The 18,944-nt window shown below is 42.8% G+C and overlaps 1 protein-coding gene and 1 pseudogene across 8 annotated transcripts in view; one reads left to right on the forward strand and one right to left on the reverse strand.

Moving 5' to 3' along the window:
- Nucleotides 1-18,944, reverse strand: part of CTTNBP2 (cortactin binding protein 2) — a 171,934-nt gene that overhangs the window by 15,569 nt on the left and 137,421 nt on the right. For all 8 annotated transcript variants that reach the window (XM_047849888.1, XM_047849889.1, XM_047849891.1 and 5 more), the window contains 4 exons: nt 12,524-12,610; nt 12,347-12,446; nt 2,270-2,422; nt 1,907-2,094 (listed from right to left, as the gene is read on the reverse strand). In XM_047849888.1, the coding sequence (XP_047705844.1) occupies nt 1,907-2,094; nt 2,270-2,422; nt 12,347-12,446; nt 12,524-12,610 (528 nt within the window). The remainder of the gene's footprint in view (nt 1-1,906; nt 2,095-2,269; nt 2,423-12,346; nt 12,447-12,523; nt 12,611-18,944) is intronic.
- LOC125161380 (uncharacterized) lies at nt 97-197 on the forward strand (annotated as a pseudogene).

Below are 18,944 nucleotides of genomic sequence, written 5' to 3' on the forward strand. Positions count from 1 at the left end.
GAACTTACTTTTCAAAATAACTAAAATAAATCCTTCACAAACTACGTGTATCAGAGAACTGGGTGTGTGTGTGGGGGGGGGGGTACACTTTACCTGAAATAGTTCCACATCTACAGAATAAAACTGGTACTTTTCAGAGACCAGCATGACCCCTGGGCAAGGATGACGTGCAAATTTGTGAAGCTTGCGTGTTTTTCCCTGAGGTAAATTATTGACTTTGGGTGATCAAGATTCAATATAGATTCGTTCTTGGTAGAAATGTACCATTCTGGTGAGTGATGTTGATGACGAGGGGAGACGATACATGTATGGGAGCAGGGAGTATTGGCAAATCTGGGTATCTTCCTCTCAATTTTATTGCAATCTAAAACTGCTCTTATAAAAAAATAAAGACTTTAAAAAGAATGAGTATCTTTTGTGATTATTTATGTGAATTTTTTGGCAAAGAGATTTAAATATTATTCATAAAATTAATAGAAGCATCAATAATATGAAAAGCTACACAACTATGATGGCTGTTACCTCATCTTTCTTCCTGCTGGTGGTCATCATACGATGGCCTGGCTTTGGTCAAAAGCATGTATTTATTACCAGCCAACAGTCTTCAACATAGTTGGGGTAGAAAATTTCTCTGATTAAATTAGAAATTTCAAATACTAACTCAAACCACTACTGGCAAGTAAGCACAGCTCACTGAATTACCAGAACCGCTCCCACTCTGTGTTTCTCCTCACTCTCCTCCCAATCCTGCACCCACAAATGTGTGCACATTCACACACTCTAACACAACAGACACAGAATTGTGTTCAGGTACTTGGTAGAGAAGGTAGAAGTCTTGCCATGGTCTGGGGCAAGGGGGTGGGCAGAAAACCAGTTCTGATTAATGACATGTGTAGGGAAAGCCTTCTGTTTCTGGGGGTTTCAGAAAAAGATCCTTTGCTCCGTGAGAAAGAAACTGAGAAGGCCAAAGCTCTCTTATCTGAAGTAGCATCCAGATTCCTGCCTCTGATTTTGTGTGGTGCCTAAGCCTGGCTGACATCCTGCCATCTTGAAGGGAGGTCAAGAGACTCCCCCAGACCCAGGACCTGACATCACAGAGGTGAACAGAAGTCACCGATACCTGCCACAAGACACCTGGTTATATGAGGGGAAAAAAGCCTCTTTTTGTGAGGTAGGTAGCGGCGGGTATTGTGTTATCTGCAGCTTAAAATATTGTGATAGAAGATACTGTCTTCCAAATGTGGCCTGTTGGGCTAGATTAAGGGATAAAGTCTTAGTAATCAAGTTCTACCATCAGATCAAAGCTGACACTCATACTGGCTCGATTTAAGTATAGTAATTAAATAGTAATGTCCTAAATTTGGTCGGCACTAAGTTGATTTTGTTATTTGGGGGCTACAGAATATTTTGTTCCAAAACAATCACTGAACTAGTTCTACTCACTCTTGAAAATGTGTCTAAAGCTAGAGAATTTTAATGTTTCATGTGACTTTTTTTTATATTTCTTATAGCACGGTATAGCAGTAACATATTGAAACTGGCTTGAGTGGATGGATAATGTTGAAGACTCCAAGGAAGTGGCAGCTATTCTTAAAACCAGTGGTCAATTTCCTAATCTAGCCATCTATAGCATTTAGAACGTGGAGAGACTCCTTGAGAACAGTTAACAACAACAGTAAAACCTATTTGCTTTTTGTTTTCTTTCCTTTTTTTTTTTCTCTTTTTTTTTTTTACTTAACACAGTCCAGAAACTGTTCTGTTTTATGTGTTATCTTATTTAATCCTTGAATATCCGAAATTTTTCCTTGACCAAGGCTGCACAGTCACTTAGTGGTAGAACTCCCACCCAGGCCCCCAGACACTAACACCCCTTCTCCAGGAGGCATGCTGCAGCTCAGGTTGTTACCTTATTCACTACTTTCCTCCGTAGGAACCTCTGCAGCAGCCCCTGCATGGGCTCACCGTCCCACCGCAGCTGAACCCAGCGGAAATGCTGCTGTACCAGTAAGTCGGAGCCCTGCAGACAGGCCTTGGCAATGGTTCCCATCAGAAAGCAGTTTTCATGAAAGTAGTAACATTCAGACGTTCCGTTTCCTAAAACAAACCAAAAGCAATGGCCCAACCTCGGTAAGCCATACGATGGGACCATGCAGAGTAAAGTAAGTCTAAGAAAGAACAAGAGGTGTAACTCGAACTCTGAGCAAGAGAATGATTAGAATAATCTCACAGAAGCTTGCTTCTTTCTGGGCATGATCTTGCCATTTATTACCTTTTTGAAAAGTCCAGGGGCTTTCAGTGCTGCGATTTTCCAGAGGTGCCAGAAAGTCCCCTAGTAACTCAGACAATGAAGATTTTTCCAAATTCTCTAAGATGATGATGATTTTCTTGTTAACAGGAGACTGTTTCACTGGGATCAGACAAGCTGTGGGCAGAAACAAAATTTAGTGATTAAAGTTTTTACAAAAACCTGTATGAACTGTGTTAAAAATGAAAGTCTGGGGTGTCTGGGTGGCTCAGTAGGTTAAGCATCTGGCTTCAACTCAGATCATCATCTCACAGTTCTTGAGTTTGAGCTCCGCATCGGGCTCTGGGCTGACACTCAGAGACTCGATCCTGCTTGGGATTCTGTGTCTCCCTCTCTCTCTCTCTCTCTCTCTGCCCCTCCCCCACTCGGGCTCTGCCTCTCTCACTCACTCACTCAAAAATAAATTTTAAGACAAAATTTAAAAAAAAATTTTTTTTTTCAACGTTTATTTATTTTTGGGACAGAGAGAGACAGAGCATGAACGGGGGAGGGGCAGAGAGAGAGGGAGACACAGTATCGAAAACAGGCTCCAGGCTCTGAGCCATCAGCCCAGAGCCCGACGCGGGGCTCGAACTCACGGACCGCGAGATCATGACCTGGCTGAAGTCGGACGCTTAACCGACTGCGCCACCCAGGCGCCCCTAAGACAAAATTTTTAAAAATGAAAGTCTGGGGGGCGTCTGGGGGGCTCAGTCTGTTAAACATCCAACTCTTGGTTTCGGCTCAGGTCATGATCTCACTGCCCTGAGACTAAGCCCCACATTAGGCTCAGCACTGAGCATGCAGCCTACTTGTGATTCCCTCTGTCTCCCTCTCTCTCTTTCTGTCCCTCCCCTGTTCATGCTCACTTTCTCTCTCTCTCTCTCTCTCAAAATAAATAAATAAACTTAAAAAAATAAAGTCTGAAAAGATGGACTAGTGGTTACCTATAGAAGGAAAAACTTGTGAACAGGAATGGGGCACACAGTCACTTTCTGGAAGCTGGGAATAATCTATTTCTTGGCCTGGTCAGTGGCTAAACGGTTATTTTATTTAAAATTATTCATTAGGGGTGCTGGGTGGCTCAGTCAGTTAAGTTTCTGACTCTTGGTTTCAGCGCAGGTCATGATCTCACGGCTCGTGGGTTCAAGCCCTGCATCAGGCTTTGCACTGACGACACGGATTCTGCTTGGGATTCTCTCTCTCCTTCTCTCTCTCTGCCCCTTCCCTACTTGTGCTGTCTCTGCCTCTCTCAAAATAAATAAACTTCAAAAAATATTCACTTATCTATAAATATAAATACATAAGTATGTATTTTATGGATGTATATTTCATAATACAGAAAGTCAGAAGCCCTTAAATGACCTTTTAAATTACACATATGAGGAATATTCATCAAATTATGGAGACAGGACCTCAAAGGTAAGCAGATGAATTCTCTCTCATTTAACAGACCTCAGAGAGGTTCAAGTGGTTTGACTGGGGTTTCAGCCAACAGTTGTAAAGAAGGACTAGGGCTCCTGAATCTAATCTCAGTGGACCTCCTACTAAGATGGGGGGACTAAACTGTATACTGACCCAAAATGAAAGCTGGAAAGTAAATGGAAGATTACGATTATATGTAGGAAACGAGTACGTCTGTAGACAGAATGTACTTGACATATGCCTAGAACCTAAGCACTCAAATGTTAATACTGTATTTACAATGTATACACTACTTCTGATACACCAGTGAATTAACTGAAATTAAGATCACTTTTTAATTTTTAAGATTCTAAGATGCCTCAGTCTTAGCCAAATTAACCTTGAGAAAAAGAGATCACTTTAAAATACTTGAGAGTAATTTTACCAAGTATCCCACTTTTCACAAATACTCATAATGGGTTATACTCGATTCCCCCTCGTTACTACAGACACAATGCATTTTCACTTTCAAGAGAACTCCTAGAACATTGTAAATGAATCTCTTCTGAGACTGAAATAGCTCTTCTGCATGCTATGAAGCTTTAAAACTAGAAAACTAGAAACAGTAACAGCCACCTCTCAATTTAGTTGCTTTGTGGGGGCTGTTAACACTAGTGTCTGATGTGTGTGTGTGTGTCTGATCCCCTTCAACACAGCTATTTAGTAAAAAAGTGCTAAAAATCTGTGCTTCCCAGCATTCAAATGTCCTTTAGAAATACATTCACTGTGCAAGTGTGATCTATCTATAGTTCATTAAAACAACAGTGATAAATAAACCTCTTCTACCTAGTGATAAAGAACAGACCAAGTTGAATAGTAGGTTTACCTCCTTTCCACCAAGGACTGAAGACCTCCAGCTTTTCCTTGATCTATACTGAATGTACAGCTACCTCCAGTGGCTCTGAAGCTGGCATCCAGTCAAAATCTATCCGTAGCAACATGTACCTGCATTTTAACAGATGCTCATCCACTGCCCCCACTGCCCCCACTGCTGTATCTCTCTTGCTAAGTGCTATGGCATACCAGAGGTGACTGATTCTAACCGGGGGATGTGGCACTTTAAAATGCAACCATTACAAGGAATAGCATCTTAATAGCTTAGGAGACGGGTAAGCTTACTAGTTGTAAGAAATGACACTGGCACAGAAGGAGGCAGGACAGGGCTCAGTCCTAGAAGGGACTAAGGCATCAAGTCGAGGTGAGAACAGCTGCAAGAGGGCATCATGGTGAACTCGAGGCTGATACGTACCTCCTACCATGATGGGCTGGGATTGGGGGTGGAGTCACATCTATGGAATGGGATCAAGTAGCCACAGCTGTGGACAGCAGCAGTGTGGCCGACTGGGCTGCCGGGAAACATCCCCTGGAACCCATCCGCAGATGTTCTGACTCACATGGTCTGGGCTGGGCCATCAGTATTTTGTGTGCGGCCTGGGGTGAGACTTGATGATATGAAGCCTCAGAACCCGGCCACAAATGACAAGTGGAAGACCTAGAATGTCGTGTTGGGAGGGAGAAGCCACCAGCTCTGGGAAGCCATGGAAGTGTCTAAGGAGGGGGATAAACAGGACTTGATTTGTGCTTTGAAATCTCACTCCAGTGCAAAGAACACCTGGAGAGGAAAGAAACAGAAAAACACACAGGTTCTGATCGATGAAGTAATGGGAGCCTCAACCAGGGCATTGGACTGAGCATTTGTTCAGGGCCGAGGCACTGAACAAAACGGTGTTTGAGATGGAGTCAGTAAGACCCAGGGGCTGACTGTCTTGAGAGAAGGGCAGGACCCTGCTGAAGTCCCAGCAGAGAAGAGGTTGCACAGATCATGGAGGCAGACAGCACATGAGTCAAGAGCGTACTTGGGGTGTGGGTGGGGGTGATGTTTCAGGTCTGACGTATCTGATGAGTTAGGCATCCTTTCAGAGATGTCTAGCAGGTGGTGGGACACAAGCATGAGAGCAACCAGGGAGAATTCAGGCTGGAGAAAAAAGCGAATGAGTTTATGGGAGTGCTGGAGGTCTTTGGAGAGAGGCTTAACATTCTCTTGGGTCCACAAGCGAGGGCTGTATTGCTCGTCAATTAATCGCACATTAAATGGACAGCTTGTGCCCTAGACAAAAAGGGGGTAGGCTGCTGTTCACAGCAGTTCAGCTGGGTTGCACCTCATCTTTGTTTATCCTGGTGTCCCGTGAGGTACTGACCAAGGGTCAAATAGACTGGGTTTCTTTGGTGGAAAGCTCTGTCTTCAACACTGCCAGTCTCATTACCTCATTTTTTCAGTAACACCTACTTCTCTAACTACTTAAGTTCAACATCCTTAAATAAGTTGGTCCAAAGGTAAATTTTATTTGCGGAATAGTACGTGTCTATTTCAGGTCATTTGACAGAGTTTCGGGCCTAATGTATTAACCAACCCCAGGGGCAGGAAGTTTCCAGTTTGAAGGATTAACCAGCCTCTGATCAGGGTCTACAGAGATGAAAGGAAGCCACCCACCCCATATTATAGCTGGAGATTTCTTTTAACCTGTTGCCGGAAAGCCAGCCATTCAGATTCCCTTGTCTTATGCTACTTCAAAGTTCTATTTCTGAAATGAATCTATTCCTTTTGTCCTTTTTTCCTTCCAACTTTACAGGCTGTGTCAGCCCTAATCCTCTCCTGCAGGTTGGCATCTCAATCAGACACCCCCCATGGCCACAGGGCTCAGGGCTAAGTCCAGGTTTGCATGCCCTTGCATTAAAAGTTCTGGAGAGTTAGTTCTAGAGCAATACTTGTTGGCTTAAAAACAATTAACCTATCACATTTATAGTTAAATCCAAGCTCTAAAGTGCATCTCAAGTGACCACAAGTCCATCATCTCCCCCTCGGGATGGAGAACAGCCCATCTTTCACAGTCCACTTAAGAGAAGGCTCTGCAGGGGTGATGCTCTGAGTCCAGATGAGAAGCAAGGGGCAAACCTTCAAAGAGCCTCAAGTAACACAGCGTCCAAGGACGTAAACTCAGTTATGTGGACTCCAATGGCCATATTCTCCCACTAGGACTACGGTAATTCTATCTTCATTACTTCTGAAAAGGAAAGTTCTCTCAAGAATTCTAAGTGTTACTTTAAAACACCAGTCTAGCGTTGAAAACATTTTTTTTCTTACTTTTTAAAATCTTATGTGACAGGAAGTTGTATCTGTCTTACTGATCTAACTACATACCTTACACTGTGGCAAAATGACCCAATTCTAATACACATTCACACCCTTTTTACCAAATAAAAGCTATGTGCCATGACTGTCTCCCATGAAAGGCAATATGAAAAGGAAGAGGTTATTTTAAAATAAACACAATATAACCATTGGTGGCAACTGTGTGAGGTCTTTTTTTAAAATGTGTTCTTCTGTTCTACCTTATTCTGTTCATGGGAACCATTTTATCTCCATATAAGTTTTAGCTTCTTAAAGATAATTATTTAACATACGTTTGCTACTCTTCCTTCTTGTATCTTTTGCTCACATTTCTTTTATTCATTCTCTGTGACTCTCTTTGCTGGCTTGCTCCTGCGGTTGTAGAGGAGCAAATGAGGTAATATATGTGCTGTGTATAATGGAAGATTAAAGTTCAACGTGCTGGCCCAGCCTCATCCAAGTAGTTTAAATCTCTTCCTGTAGAGAAGATAAGGTTAAACGACAGGAATAAACATATTCTTTGCAAATCAGTATAGCCCTTACTTGCAGTCATAATTTGATCAGTTTAATTTCTTGGTGAAAAAGAAAGAATAACTGACAGATAATTCCTATCCCCTCAGTATTCTAAAAGCTGCAGCTGAACAGCCTAGGAACCCCTTCTTCCCTCATCCAGACCTCTGCCTTCTCTACTCTCTGCCTTTTCCCATCACCTCTTGACCAAAAGGACATTCCGTACGTGCTTTCTGCACTACAAAAGAGGTGACACCACACCCAGCCGACGGCTCCTTCCCTTTGGCTCCTGTTAGATTCCCTTGCCCCACTCAAAAGCCCCAAACGTTTCCCCATCCACTCTACTTAAAGTGCACTTTCTCTGTGACCTCTCCATTGGTCACCAGTCAACAGCAGTGGTTCCTGGGGAGAAAATGATGGGCACAGTGGACCAAGTTCTTAGGAGATAAAGGTGGACAGCAGCAAGGAAGATCAGAGGCCACACCCCAGTGTTTTTGACACACATTCAGAGAAGGGCAGTGTTTATCCTGCAGTCGATGGAGTCTAATAACAGCAGGGCGATGACAAGAGTAGCTTGGCCGGTGGAGTGAACCCTCTGGGAGCTGCAGAGGCTTGTGAGGGAGTGACCAGCAGAAATAAGAAGGGTTAATGATGGGCCCCCACAGTCCCTTGAACAAGAAATGACAGGTGGAGGGAAGAGAGCGGGAAGTGGAGATGAGACACAGAACCAGATTCAGCTGACTGGGCACGGAGGCATGTATGATAATGCTCCGGTGCTTAACCTGGACAACTGCATTCAAGGTCTTAGCAGATGAACCTATATTTGTGTCTGTTATTAAAAAAGAGAAAAAAAAAAGATAGTTGATAATTACAAATTGCTAAGCCACATAAAGAATAAACTCCTGTCCTATTTAAAGATGATACACCATTTCCTACACAAACGGATAGCTAAAATGGGGATTTTTTTTGCCTCAGTCAGCTGTCCAAAAACTTCATTTTGAAACTCCAGTTCACTCTATCTTTATGCCCTATCATCACCTGCTCCATTATCAACTTCTGCACTCTTTCACCTAACTCTTTCTAAATCTACTGTAAGCAGCTTGCACTTGCTGGTACCTGAAGATGACATATGACTAGCATTCCCTTGGTCTTTGCCCATGCTATTTCCTCTATCAGATTCACCCACTCATCAGCAAGTATTCGTTAGCCATCAGTGTACAAGGTGAAATAGAAGAACTGGGTATAGTACTAGCCTTCACAATATGCGTGAATGGACCACGACAAGAGTTCAAATAATACCCCTCAATGCCTTGACCTACAGTTAGGTGGGACACAGGTATAAACCAAATATAATGATGTTCATTAGAGGGAGAAGTATCTGGAGGGATCAGAGAAGCTTTCATTTGAAGTGTCCTTAGAGCATTTTAATAGGGGCTTTTTCTATGGTTTCTGGAAGGGCAAAAGTCATGTCTGTTTTAATCAGTACTGCACAATAATAGTGTGCATAGCACCTGCAATGTGGTAGTCACAGTGTGCGTTTTGGGCGGGGGCAGGGGGTTGTGTGTTTATCATTCAGATGAAAGCTGCATCATGAACTAAGACACGGAGAGTAGAAAAGCAAAGGACACTTTGTAAAAAAAGAAACAGCATATTCTTGGAGCACTGACGTTATTTTAAAAGGGTCAGATATTCTAAAAGAGACATACAAATGGCCCACAAGTCCATGAAAAGATGTATTAGATCACTAATGATCAGGGAAATGCAAAACCAAACCACGATGAGACATCACCTCACACCAGTCAAAATGGATGTCATCAGAAAGACAGTAGATAACAAGTTTTGGCAAGAATGTGGAGGAAAGGGAACCTCTGGAGCACTGGTAGTGGGGATATAAACTGGTGCAGCCATTATGTTAAACACCATGGAGGTGCCTCAAAAAATGCAAAATACCACGCTATCCAGCAATCCCACTTCTGGGTATATATACCCAGAGGAAATGAAATCAGGATCTCGGAGAGTTATCTGCACCCTCATGTTCATTGCATCATTATTCACAATAGCCAAGATATGAAAAGAACCTAAGTGCCAAGAGATGAACAGATAAAGAAAATGTGGTATATCCATACGGTGGAATATTACTCAATGAGAAAGAAAATCTTGCCGTTTTGAACAACATGGTGGACCTTGAGGGTATTATGCTAACAGAGTTAGAGAAAGACAAGTAGTGTATGATATCACTTACATGGGGAATCTAAAAAAGCCAAACTTATGCAGAGTAAAATGGTGGTTGGCAAGGGCGTGGGGTGAGGGTGAGGGAACTAGAGATCAAAGGATATAAAATTTCAGTTAGAAAATGAGTACTTCTGGAGATCTAATGTACTGCATGGTGACTATAATTAACAATATTGTATCACATACTTGAAAGTTACTAAGAAAGTCCTCTTACCACACACAAAAAAATTGTAATTATGTGAGGTAACAGAGGTAGAGCTAACGTTACAGTAATTATTTCCCAACATCTAAGTGTATCAAGTCAACACCTTAAACCTACACAATGCTATATATCTCAATTATATCTCAATTTAAAAAACAAAAAAGAAGGGTCAGATAAGCCAGTCAGGTGAATCAATGTCTACGAATGGAAGGCCTTGAATGCCATTACCTTAGTTCAGTGGGCGCTGGAGGGATGTGCGGGACAGGGATCAAAGACAGCTTAACCAAAGGTATGACTGCCTGTGAAGGAAGTTCGAGGAGGAGAAGCTGTAGACAGAGCAGCCACTTACAGGAAAGTAGAGGAAATACAGGAAAAGGGGGCAAACGGTAGGATGGTGCCAAAGGGATGGATGAAAAGTTATGCCAGGACCCCCCTGGCAGGACGTGACCTGGGAGAAGGATGAGGAGTCTATGAATGAGAGGACCTGGGAGTTCCACACGGTCCTCATGCTGCTTTGAAAATTGAAATAACTGACAACATTGAAAGAAGAAAATCCTACATTTTCACTAAAAATGGATCTCTTAAGAGTCACAAGACCACACGACGCTGCATCTGCACTGCAGAAAGCAACTAGCTGCTGCAGGGCAGAGCCGCTGCCCTCCTGTAGATGGAGACATGCCTCCCCGCCCCCCGCAGCCCCCGCCAGAGTGCTTCACCCTTGAACGTGGCCTCTTGGCGCCTGTGGACATTCAGGTTGTCAAGCCAAGACCGGATTTCAAGTGGGAGGGGCCGAGAGACCGGGAATTAGGAAGAGGAGGTCCTAAGATGCTGCCCCACGCACATAGGTTTAGAAATGGTGTGCTCGTCACCTCTGCCATCCTTTATGACCCGATTCACTGTTCTCCACTTTTTTTTTTTTTTAAGCTCTCTAAGCTTAGAGCAGAGAGAATTCAGTCTGTACTTGCTATCTGCCCTGACAGAGTGAGAACAAAATATTTTAGCTTCTTACTTTGAGATGAAACAAGACTGAAAATGGGAAAAAATGTAGTGGGCTTTTGTTATAGGACTAAGTGGGGGAAATAGAAATTTTGGCACAGAAGAGTTTGTAAGGAGCAGTGGCTGGCAGTGATTAAGGGCAGGCTCAGTAACGGTTTCAGTCCTGCTTGGCTGTGTCCTAGCTGTGGCTTGTTCGGGCAAGGTACTCAAACCTCCTGTTTCAAATGTTTTCATGTTTTTAAATCAGGGTATTTAGAATAGGGCCGACCAGAGTCAGAGCTTAATAAAAGCTAGTGATTATTAGTAACAGCAGCAGAGAAAACAGCTTTCTGCAGCCAATTTTCACTAGTTTCTGATCAAAGACTGACCTCATGAGCTATAGTAACATTCAGATTCTAGTGGGATTTTCCTGTCCTTAAAATGTGCTTCTAGGTCTGTGGGATCTCAGTTCTTCCTCAAACCTGCCTCTTAACTTTATTTCTTGACTTAAAAGCTGCTGTTATTTCCTTCTTCCTAAGGTTGACCTAGTCCTTGATCATGGCTCCAAAGGTGAGACAGACACACTTAAAAGATTTGAATTTGCATTTCAACTCATCCACCACTGATCTTGCAACTGTCTCCCCTCTCCCCCACCCCACCCCCACCAAGTCCCTGCACCCTGTCCTCAGGGGTCTCTGTGGCTTTGAGCCTTTGAAGACTGGAGTCTGGTCCATTTCAGTTCCATGTCGGGGTTGCTAGCCATGCTGTGCTCTGCAGGGTATGCTAACACCACCTGTGATCAAGCTTTGTGTGTTAAACTCTGGAGGCTGAGACAGAAAGTTCATGAAAAAGTTATATTAATAAACGTGTTTAATCCTGGTTCTGCCACTCTGTACTTGTGGCAAGATACCAAACCTCTTCCGTGCCAGTTTCTTCATGTTTGAAACAGATAAGTTACTTACTGGCACAGGGCTGTTGTAGAGACTAAATGAAGTAGTTACCGTGTGTAATATGTTTAGCAAAATGCCAGTCAATGACATGCCGAGGGTTAGGTGGAGAAAGCAGTTTACCTCAGGTGCTTCAATACGGGTGCTTTGGTTGTAGAGAACTTATGAATAATACTAAAAATCTATCTACTTTTTATCATCACCATACAATTCTAAACAGCATCAGTGGCACAATACTTAGTCCTGCTAGGATGGACGGCTCCCAACACCTCCTCCCTTAGTATACCTCTGGTGCCAGTTACATAGAATGCTCACAACGGATAATGATTTACAAACAAAAGATGGGGGGGCGGGGGAGAAAATGTGGGATAAGCAATCAATGCAATGCCAGATGCACAAAAATAAATTCTTTTGCAAGTGTTCCTTTTCATCCCATAGCTGTTGGATAATCGAGAAGTCAACTTAAATTTACCCCCAAGAAAGAAAGCTTATTTCCTTTTAACAGCATCACTGAAGATCATGCCCTTCGGTTACCACAACTCAGTCTGCTGGAAGGGTCTTACCACTATTGATGAACAGGTCTATTAGCTGTTCCTTGGAGAAACCAGCATCCACTTCGGCTCTCACTATTTCACAGGTGAATCCTGCAGCCATTTGTCTGTGCTGTGATAAGAAACGAGCAATTAGTTCCTGCTTTCAAGGAAAAGGGTGGGGGGGGGATAGGTGTAATGGGTACTTACCTTCATGCAGAGTGCAAGCTGATGTGCTATGTAGTCTTGCAAACTTCCTTCGGGGCCGTGGAAGATGACATTATGGTACTGCTCGACCTATTAACAAACCAAGAAGAAATCTTCAGTGAAAATGCTAAGAAGAGGGAAAAAAAAAAGTGGTACCCAAGCAGGAAATTTTCTGATTGTCCTCAGCTTTTGAAAATATTAAAAATATTATTTTCAGGATTAACTGTATGCACTGGGCACTCGAAGTCTTTCACTTTCATGTGAAATACTGGCAAATTTAGTATTTATTTACTACACTGGGTAAAAGAGCTGACACTTTATTAAAAAGCATACTCTTTCTTCCCTATAATTTTTATTGTTTAATGTTTATGTATTTTTGAGAGAGAGAAACAGAGTGTGAGCAGAGAAGGGGCACAGAAAGAGGGAGACACAGAATCTGAAGCAGGCTCCAGACTCTGAGCTGTCATCAAAGAGCCTGACGTGGGGCTCAAACTCACGAACTGCGAGATCATGACCTGAGCCGAAGCCGGATGCTTAACGGGCTGAGCCACCCCGGCTCCCCTCTTCCCTGTAATTTCTACAATGAGGTTCAGTAGGTAAGCTAGGAACACAGTGCCTAGTGTATTTTGTCCTTTGCAAATGTTTTGTAATGTTTCATTATTATCTCTTACACATGCTCCTTAGTTTGAATTTTCCCAGTGCTTCTTTTACTTTTTAGGGGTATGTAAAACAGCAATGAATTCCACTAAGGAAATTCTGGGAAATACAAAGAAACATAAAGCAGCAGACTACAAACCACTGATAGTGTGAGCACTGAAAAGCAACCACTCTAAGTTATGTTTCTTTGCATAGTTGATATGTGTATGCATATTTGTGTATTTTTTAAGAGGGATGTAGAAGTATAATCTTTTTACGGCTGTCAGGAGACTATCTTTGTGCTGGCATCTTACATAAAAGACATCTTCATGACTCTAAGATTATTAGATCAACTCCTGATCTAGATTTTTCCATTCTGGAACTCAGGTGTTTCAAAGAAACCTGGGTAGAGATTGACCACTTTTACTCTGTAAAAGAGAAAATCTCCTGCCTGGATGCCTATAGGATTTTTTTAAACCTTTTTCCTCACATGTGAGGATACCTTGCCTGAGAACATGTAGCACACACTGGGATGGAAAGCCAGTGGCCATTTACACGGAACAAGGGCAGTGACGTCTGGAGTGAGATGTGGAGAGGAGTCATCCCTTCCACCTTGGTCACCCCTAGGACTGAGCTCTCACTCCCCTAGTCTCCATTTGGGAGCAGCTTTCTTCTTGGAAAGATCTCACAGAAAAGGATCTGTATAGGTGAAGTGGCAAACCTAATGAATATGGTTGATGTAGCTCATGTGTCAAGACTGAGTCACCCAGACTTGGAGAAATGTTAAACCTGAAACGGTCTGTTCATGGTTGCCTTATTGTGCTCTGATAAGTTTGTCCTTTTAAAGACACAGGGAAGGCCATATCTTTGAGGGTGGCTAGGGGTAGGCCTGGTAAAACAAAATATGCCACTGGCCCATCACTACAAGAAAGAGGCAGACTTGGGGATATGAAAGGAAGGCTTGAGGGAAAGCTGTTAGCATGGAAGGAAGAAGGACTCCTTCCTTGCCTGGGGCCTTTAGGATTTGCGCTTTTGGCCTCCAAAGAGACCAAACCATGCTTGGAGTAACTCTTGGAAAGTGGAGGAAAACGGAGCTTGACCACTGGGTGTCAGACCATGAGCTTAAAAAGGAATGTGGTCCTTTAAGGGGACCACTAATGAGGGACTAGGGACTGGGTTTTAGGCTCTGAAAGACAACATGTTTGGTAGCCACCAGTGATTTTCTCTGAATCCAAATATTATTCCTCTATTGTTAAGCCTTCAATAAAAAAGGTAGCAGCTAGATGCACACTGGGGCTAGGGCAGCATCAGGGAGAATGATATACTTGAGAGAAACAGGACAATGGCTACAGTTGCCCAAGGAACACCAGCATCCGGAAGCCACAGCATGAACACAGCCGTAGCTGGCCAGGGCTGTTCTCTATGGTGCTGGGGGTCTGTGACACGAACAATAGTAGAAGGGCCAGCAAGGACCAAGACTGGGACAGGGACTCCCCCAGAGACATGAGAGAATATCCTAGAAAATTCAAATGAGATTCTGCTTCTAGGCAGTGAGGGTATGGATACTCATTAAGGAATTATTGTTAAAGAATAATCTGTTCTCATTGTACCTAAGAGATGGGGAAGTGGGATGTACTTAAAATTTCAAAAAGTTACCCAGATTTGTCTGGTTGTGACCTCTTTTCCACCCATCTTACATGGAACACGGTAAGTTCTTCCAATATACATAGCCAGACCTATTTTTGGCTGAGAAGATTTTTCTTCCATTATGTTTCTGGTAATTTCTCCTCTTCTAATTCTCTTTTATTTGGAAGGAAAACTAATAGTGCTTAAGTTCCCTCTCTGTCCTCTGCAAGTGCATCTGTCCCCCTAGCTCATCAGTATCCTAACTCTTGTCTTTTGCTTCTCCTTTGGGGAGAGCTCCTCAAGTTAGTCTTCACGACACTGAAAAGAATGTTCACCGTCTCCCTCCCGCTCTGAACTGTCTCAGGTACAAGTTTAATGATGCTACTGCACTTTTAGTTGCTCTCAGAGTTCCTTACCTCACCCAGGTCCTTGCCAATACTTTTGCTTTTAATCTTAGCCTTCTCTCTACCCTGGCTTTCTTGCCCTGCTTTCAGTCGATCTTTTACTCTCCAGAGAATGATAATCTTCTCAATTTTTCATTTTTTCTCATAATTTCTAAGGTGTGTCATTTTGAGTTCTCAGAATAACTCTGTTCTGTTCTGCAGGGTTCTTCCCCAGGTAAAATGTTAACTTGTTATTAGTACTTTTTTTCGTTCTGTGAAACCACAGGAAGAATCTGCAGTAAAGCAGGATGTGTGGACCATCACTGGCTTCACTTGCTTTCGACTTAATTGTTCAGCTGACTCCCGTCTTAGGTCATCCGCTGGACGGTGGGCTGCTGCCTCTGCTTGTGGCTTTGGGATCCGGCAATAGCTGCAGTGGGCTGGGCCTGGGCTGTCCACCAGGGCAGACAAATGTGTGAACTAAAGGAAGCAGGATGCTCCAACATCCATCCTGCTGAGGGTGCTTATATAATATGCTCCCCAGATAAAGCAGCCTCACCAACGCCCGCCCACCAACTTCCTGCTCAGGTATTTCTAGCTTTAATCTCTGAATGGATGTGGAAGGATGCATCTTGATAGGAGGTGGAGGAGGATGGCACTACCAAAAGCAGAGACTGCGGTAAGGACATACACCCAACTTCCTAACTGGTATCAAGTTTGCTTTTTTGAATCATTAGTAAGATGGTCATAGGAAATAATGAAGTGTTTTCCTACCTCATTTCAGGTAGGCCTCAAATCAGTGGGTTTAACACTCTCTTATCCCTAAAGGTACGGGAAAATTCTTCCAGATTCTTGCCCAAGGGAGACCTCAGTTCTATTTTCCTCTGTTTTTGTGAAGTTTTATCACTTTTCATAAGCACTTTATTGGGAAATTGTGTTGGGTACCACGAGACAGGTCCAATTTTAAGCCCGAAGTCTTGCACTCTCCAAATTAATCCCAAACTGCCATGCTACTTCTCGGGTAGAACTTCTTTCACAAGGAATGGATTGTTTCATACCAGTGAAACAGGATACAGATTTTCAAGATTTACTGAGTATTCTACCCCTGAGATTTTCAACAAGGATTGCTATTTAATCTTGTCTCACTTCTGAAAACAAGAGCGCTCTATTCATTACAGCCATCTGTCAAACTGCCTACACTGTCTTAAGATTGATTTCGAAATCACGTAACAGCAAGAAACCCGATTTCATAGATATGCTGTCTTCAATTTCAACAACTCATTTGTTCTCGGATTGTAGGTTCTTATAAAATACAGACAGGAAATATTCTATTTAAAATTTTCATTGAAAAGGCCATTCACTAGCAGCAAGCATTCTGTCTTCACATAGTCTAATATGCTTTCTGGAATAAGGTAAAATAGAAATAAATAAATGCAAAAACAAATGTACAGACTTCCAGATCATTCATACATTCTTTTGTTTGTTTAAACTTTATTAGATTTTATTTTGAGAGACAGAGCACAAGTAGGGGAGGAGCAGAGAGACAGGGGGAGAGAGAATTCCAGGCAGGCTCTGCAGTGTCAGTGCAAAGCCTGACTTGGGGGCTTGGAATTATGAACTCTGATATCATGACCTGAGCTGAAGTCAGCCACTTACCCAACTGAGCCATCCAGGCACCCCTCATTCATACATTCTGTGCATACATTCCGTAGGTTTTTCCTCATTTCAGATATTACCAATTTTTTTGTTAATGGTATTTGTTCTATCTCATTAAAGGATGTGCTGGTTACCATTTCAGATCTGAACAACAAAAAATTACCAGGAGCCTATTGCTGTACTGCAAACATGTGAAGCTATGCCAAGAAAACACATTTATCTGCTCTAGCTAAAAATGACATTTCTCCCAACAGCAGGATGAGATATTATCAATACACATGCTTCATGCCTCCAGCAGAGGGCTCTACAGATAGATAAGTAGACAGGCAGGCAGACAAGATAGTGGGGGGAGGAAGGTAAACATTTTAACTGTTTCGATAGGATATCTCTCTCCTCTTCGAGAAAAATCAAACTTCTTAAAGGTGAATTAGAGTCCCCAGAATTACCCCTAAGTGTGTGTTGACAGTGGAGTATTTTTGCTTATTAGTAAAGGGACACTGGCCTTTATCACAATTGGTACCAATCCCCTTTATTCTTGTGTCTTCACAGCTTATTCAGGAAGCTCTTATCACATGTCAATTAGTGCTTTGTGACGCAAATGAATTCTGGATTAAATGGAAACAATGACCTCAACAAAGGCCCATCCATCCATTGATTGTTTTCCCCTGCCCTCCAGGCTGTTTTTCTGCGGAATGGAGTTTACCAGAGGAGCTGCTGTCCAGAGGAACAGGGTCAATGTGGCGCCTGTGATGTTTTCCGACTTGTGGCATTATTTTATTTTTTTTTCTATTTTTTTTTCAACGCTTTTATTTATTTTTGGGACAGAGAGAGACAGAGCATGAACGGGGGAGGGGCAGAGAGAGAGGGAGACACAGAATCGGAAACAGGCTCCAGGGTCCGAGCCATCAGCCCAGAGCCTGACGCGGGGCTCGAACTCACGGACCGCGAGATCGTGACCTGGCTGAAGTCGGACACTCAACCGACTGCGCCACCCAGGCGCCCCTTGTGGCATTAGTTTAAAGCAATAAACCTCAGCCTCCATTTGGAGTTTCACTTGTCAGAGTCTAAGGGAAAGTTTCTACCATCTAGAGATGGTTTTAGGCCAGGTTGTGCTGAGATGCTGAACTCAAAAAAGAATCAAAAAGGTTTTTACTGAGCCAATAAGGCTGAGATGGCTCTAGCCATGTCATGGCTTTGTAGCTAGGCGTTTCATTCTGACCTCTTCTGACACTGATTTTAAAGAATTTATGTAGCACTTTAAAGCCACAAACAACACAACTACTGTCAACCTATTCATATAAAATCCCCCCAACAGTACTGGTGCATCCAGCATCCATCCGGGCTACAAAAAAGCTGGAGCCCATGGTAGAGCGAAAGGGTTTTTAGCCATATGCTGAGGTCCCTCTTTATAGAATAGATATAAAAGAGAAATGAGAATTCAAGAGAAATTACAGTTCACGGAGAGAAATACATCATAGGTTTTTAAAAATTAGCTTACTGAAACTTGAAAAGCCAAGATGAGACTTGGTTATTAAATTCAAATAAAGCTAGGCCCCCATATAGGAACACAAACATAATACTTTGGGAATTGTAGCTATTAAAAACAAAAAACAAAAAACAACAACAACAACAAAAAACCACCCATAAGCTATAACTTTGGACCTAACTGCTCCCTTGTCACCCAGCCTCTAGCACTTATAAACTCTTCCTGCTCCAGACCTCCTCTGGGTCGACACTTGCCCTGCTGCCCAGGATCTTCTTCCACTATTGCCGTGATGGCCAAAGGATTCGCTGGTGTTGGAGCCCCTCTTCCTCATACGGGGGAACTGGCTTCCTCCTTCTGCTAGGCCCTTACCCACATTTACTCCTCCATGCCCTGAAAGAGATCAGGCTAGAACTGGCCACCTGCTAACAGCGTTAATCAAGATTTGTGGCCTCAGATACATAACCGCCATTGTTCACAACATTATTTTTATGAGAACAGAGCAAATTTATTCTGGGAACATAGGAAGAGAAGGTAGAATTTCCTAATTGTGATTCTTGATGGTTAGCATGGCACATATTGGAGTAGATGGCTAACAGGCAGTGGAATCTCAAGAATTATGTCCTAGGGGATTCAGAGT

The sequence above is a fragment of the Prionailurus viverrinus genome, chromosome A2 (genome assembly GCF_022837055.1).
Source record: "Prionailurus viverrinus isolate Anna chromosome A2, UM_Priviv_1.0, whole genome shotgun sequence".
In the NCBI taxonomy this organism is placed as follows: domain Eukaryota; kingdom Metazoa; phylum Chordata; class Mammalia; order Carnivora; family Felidae; genus Prionailurus; species Prionailurus viverrinus.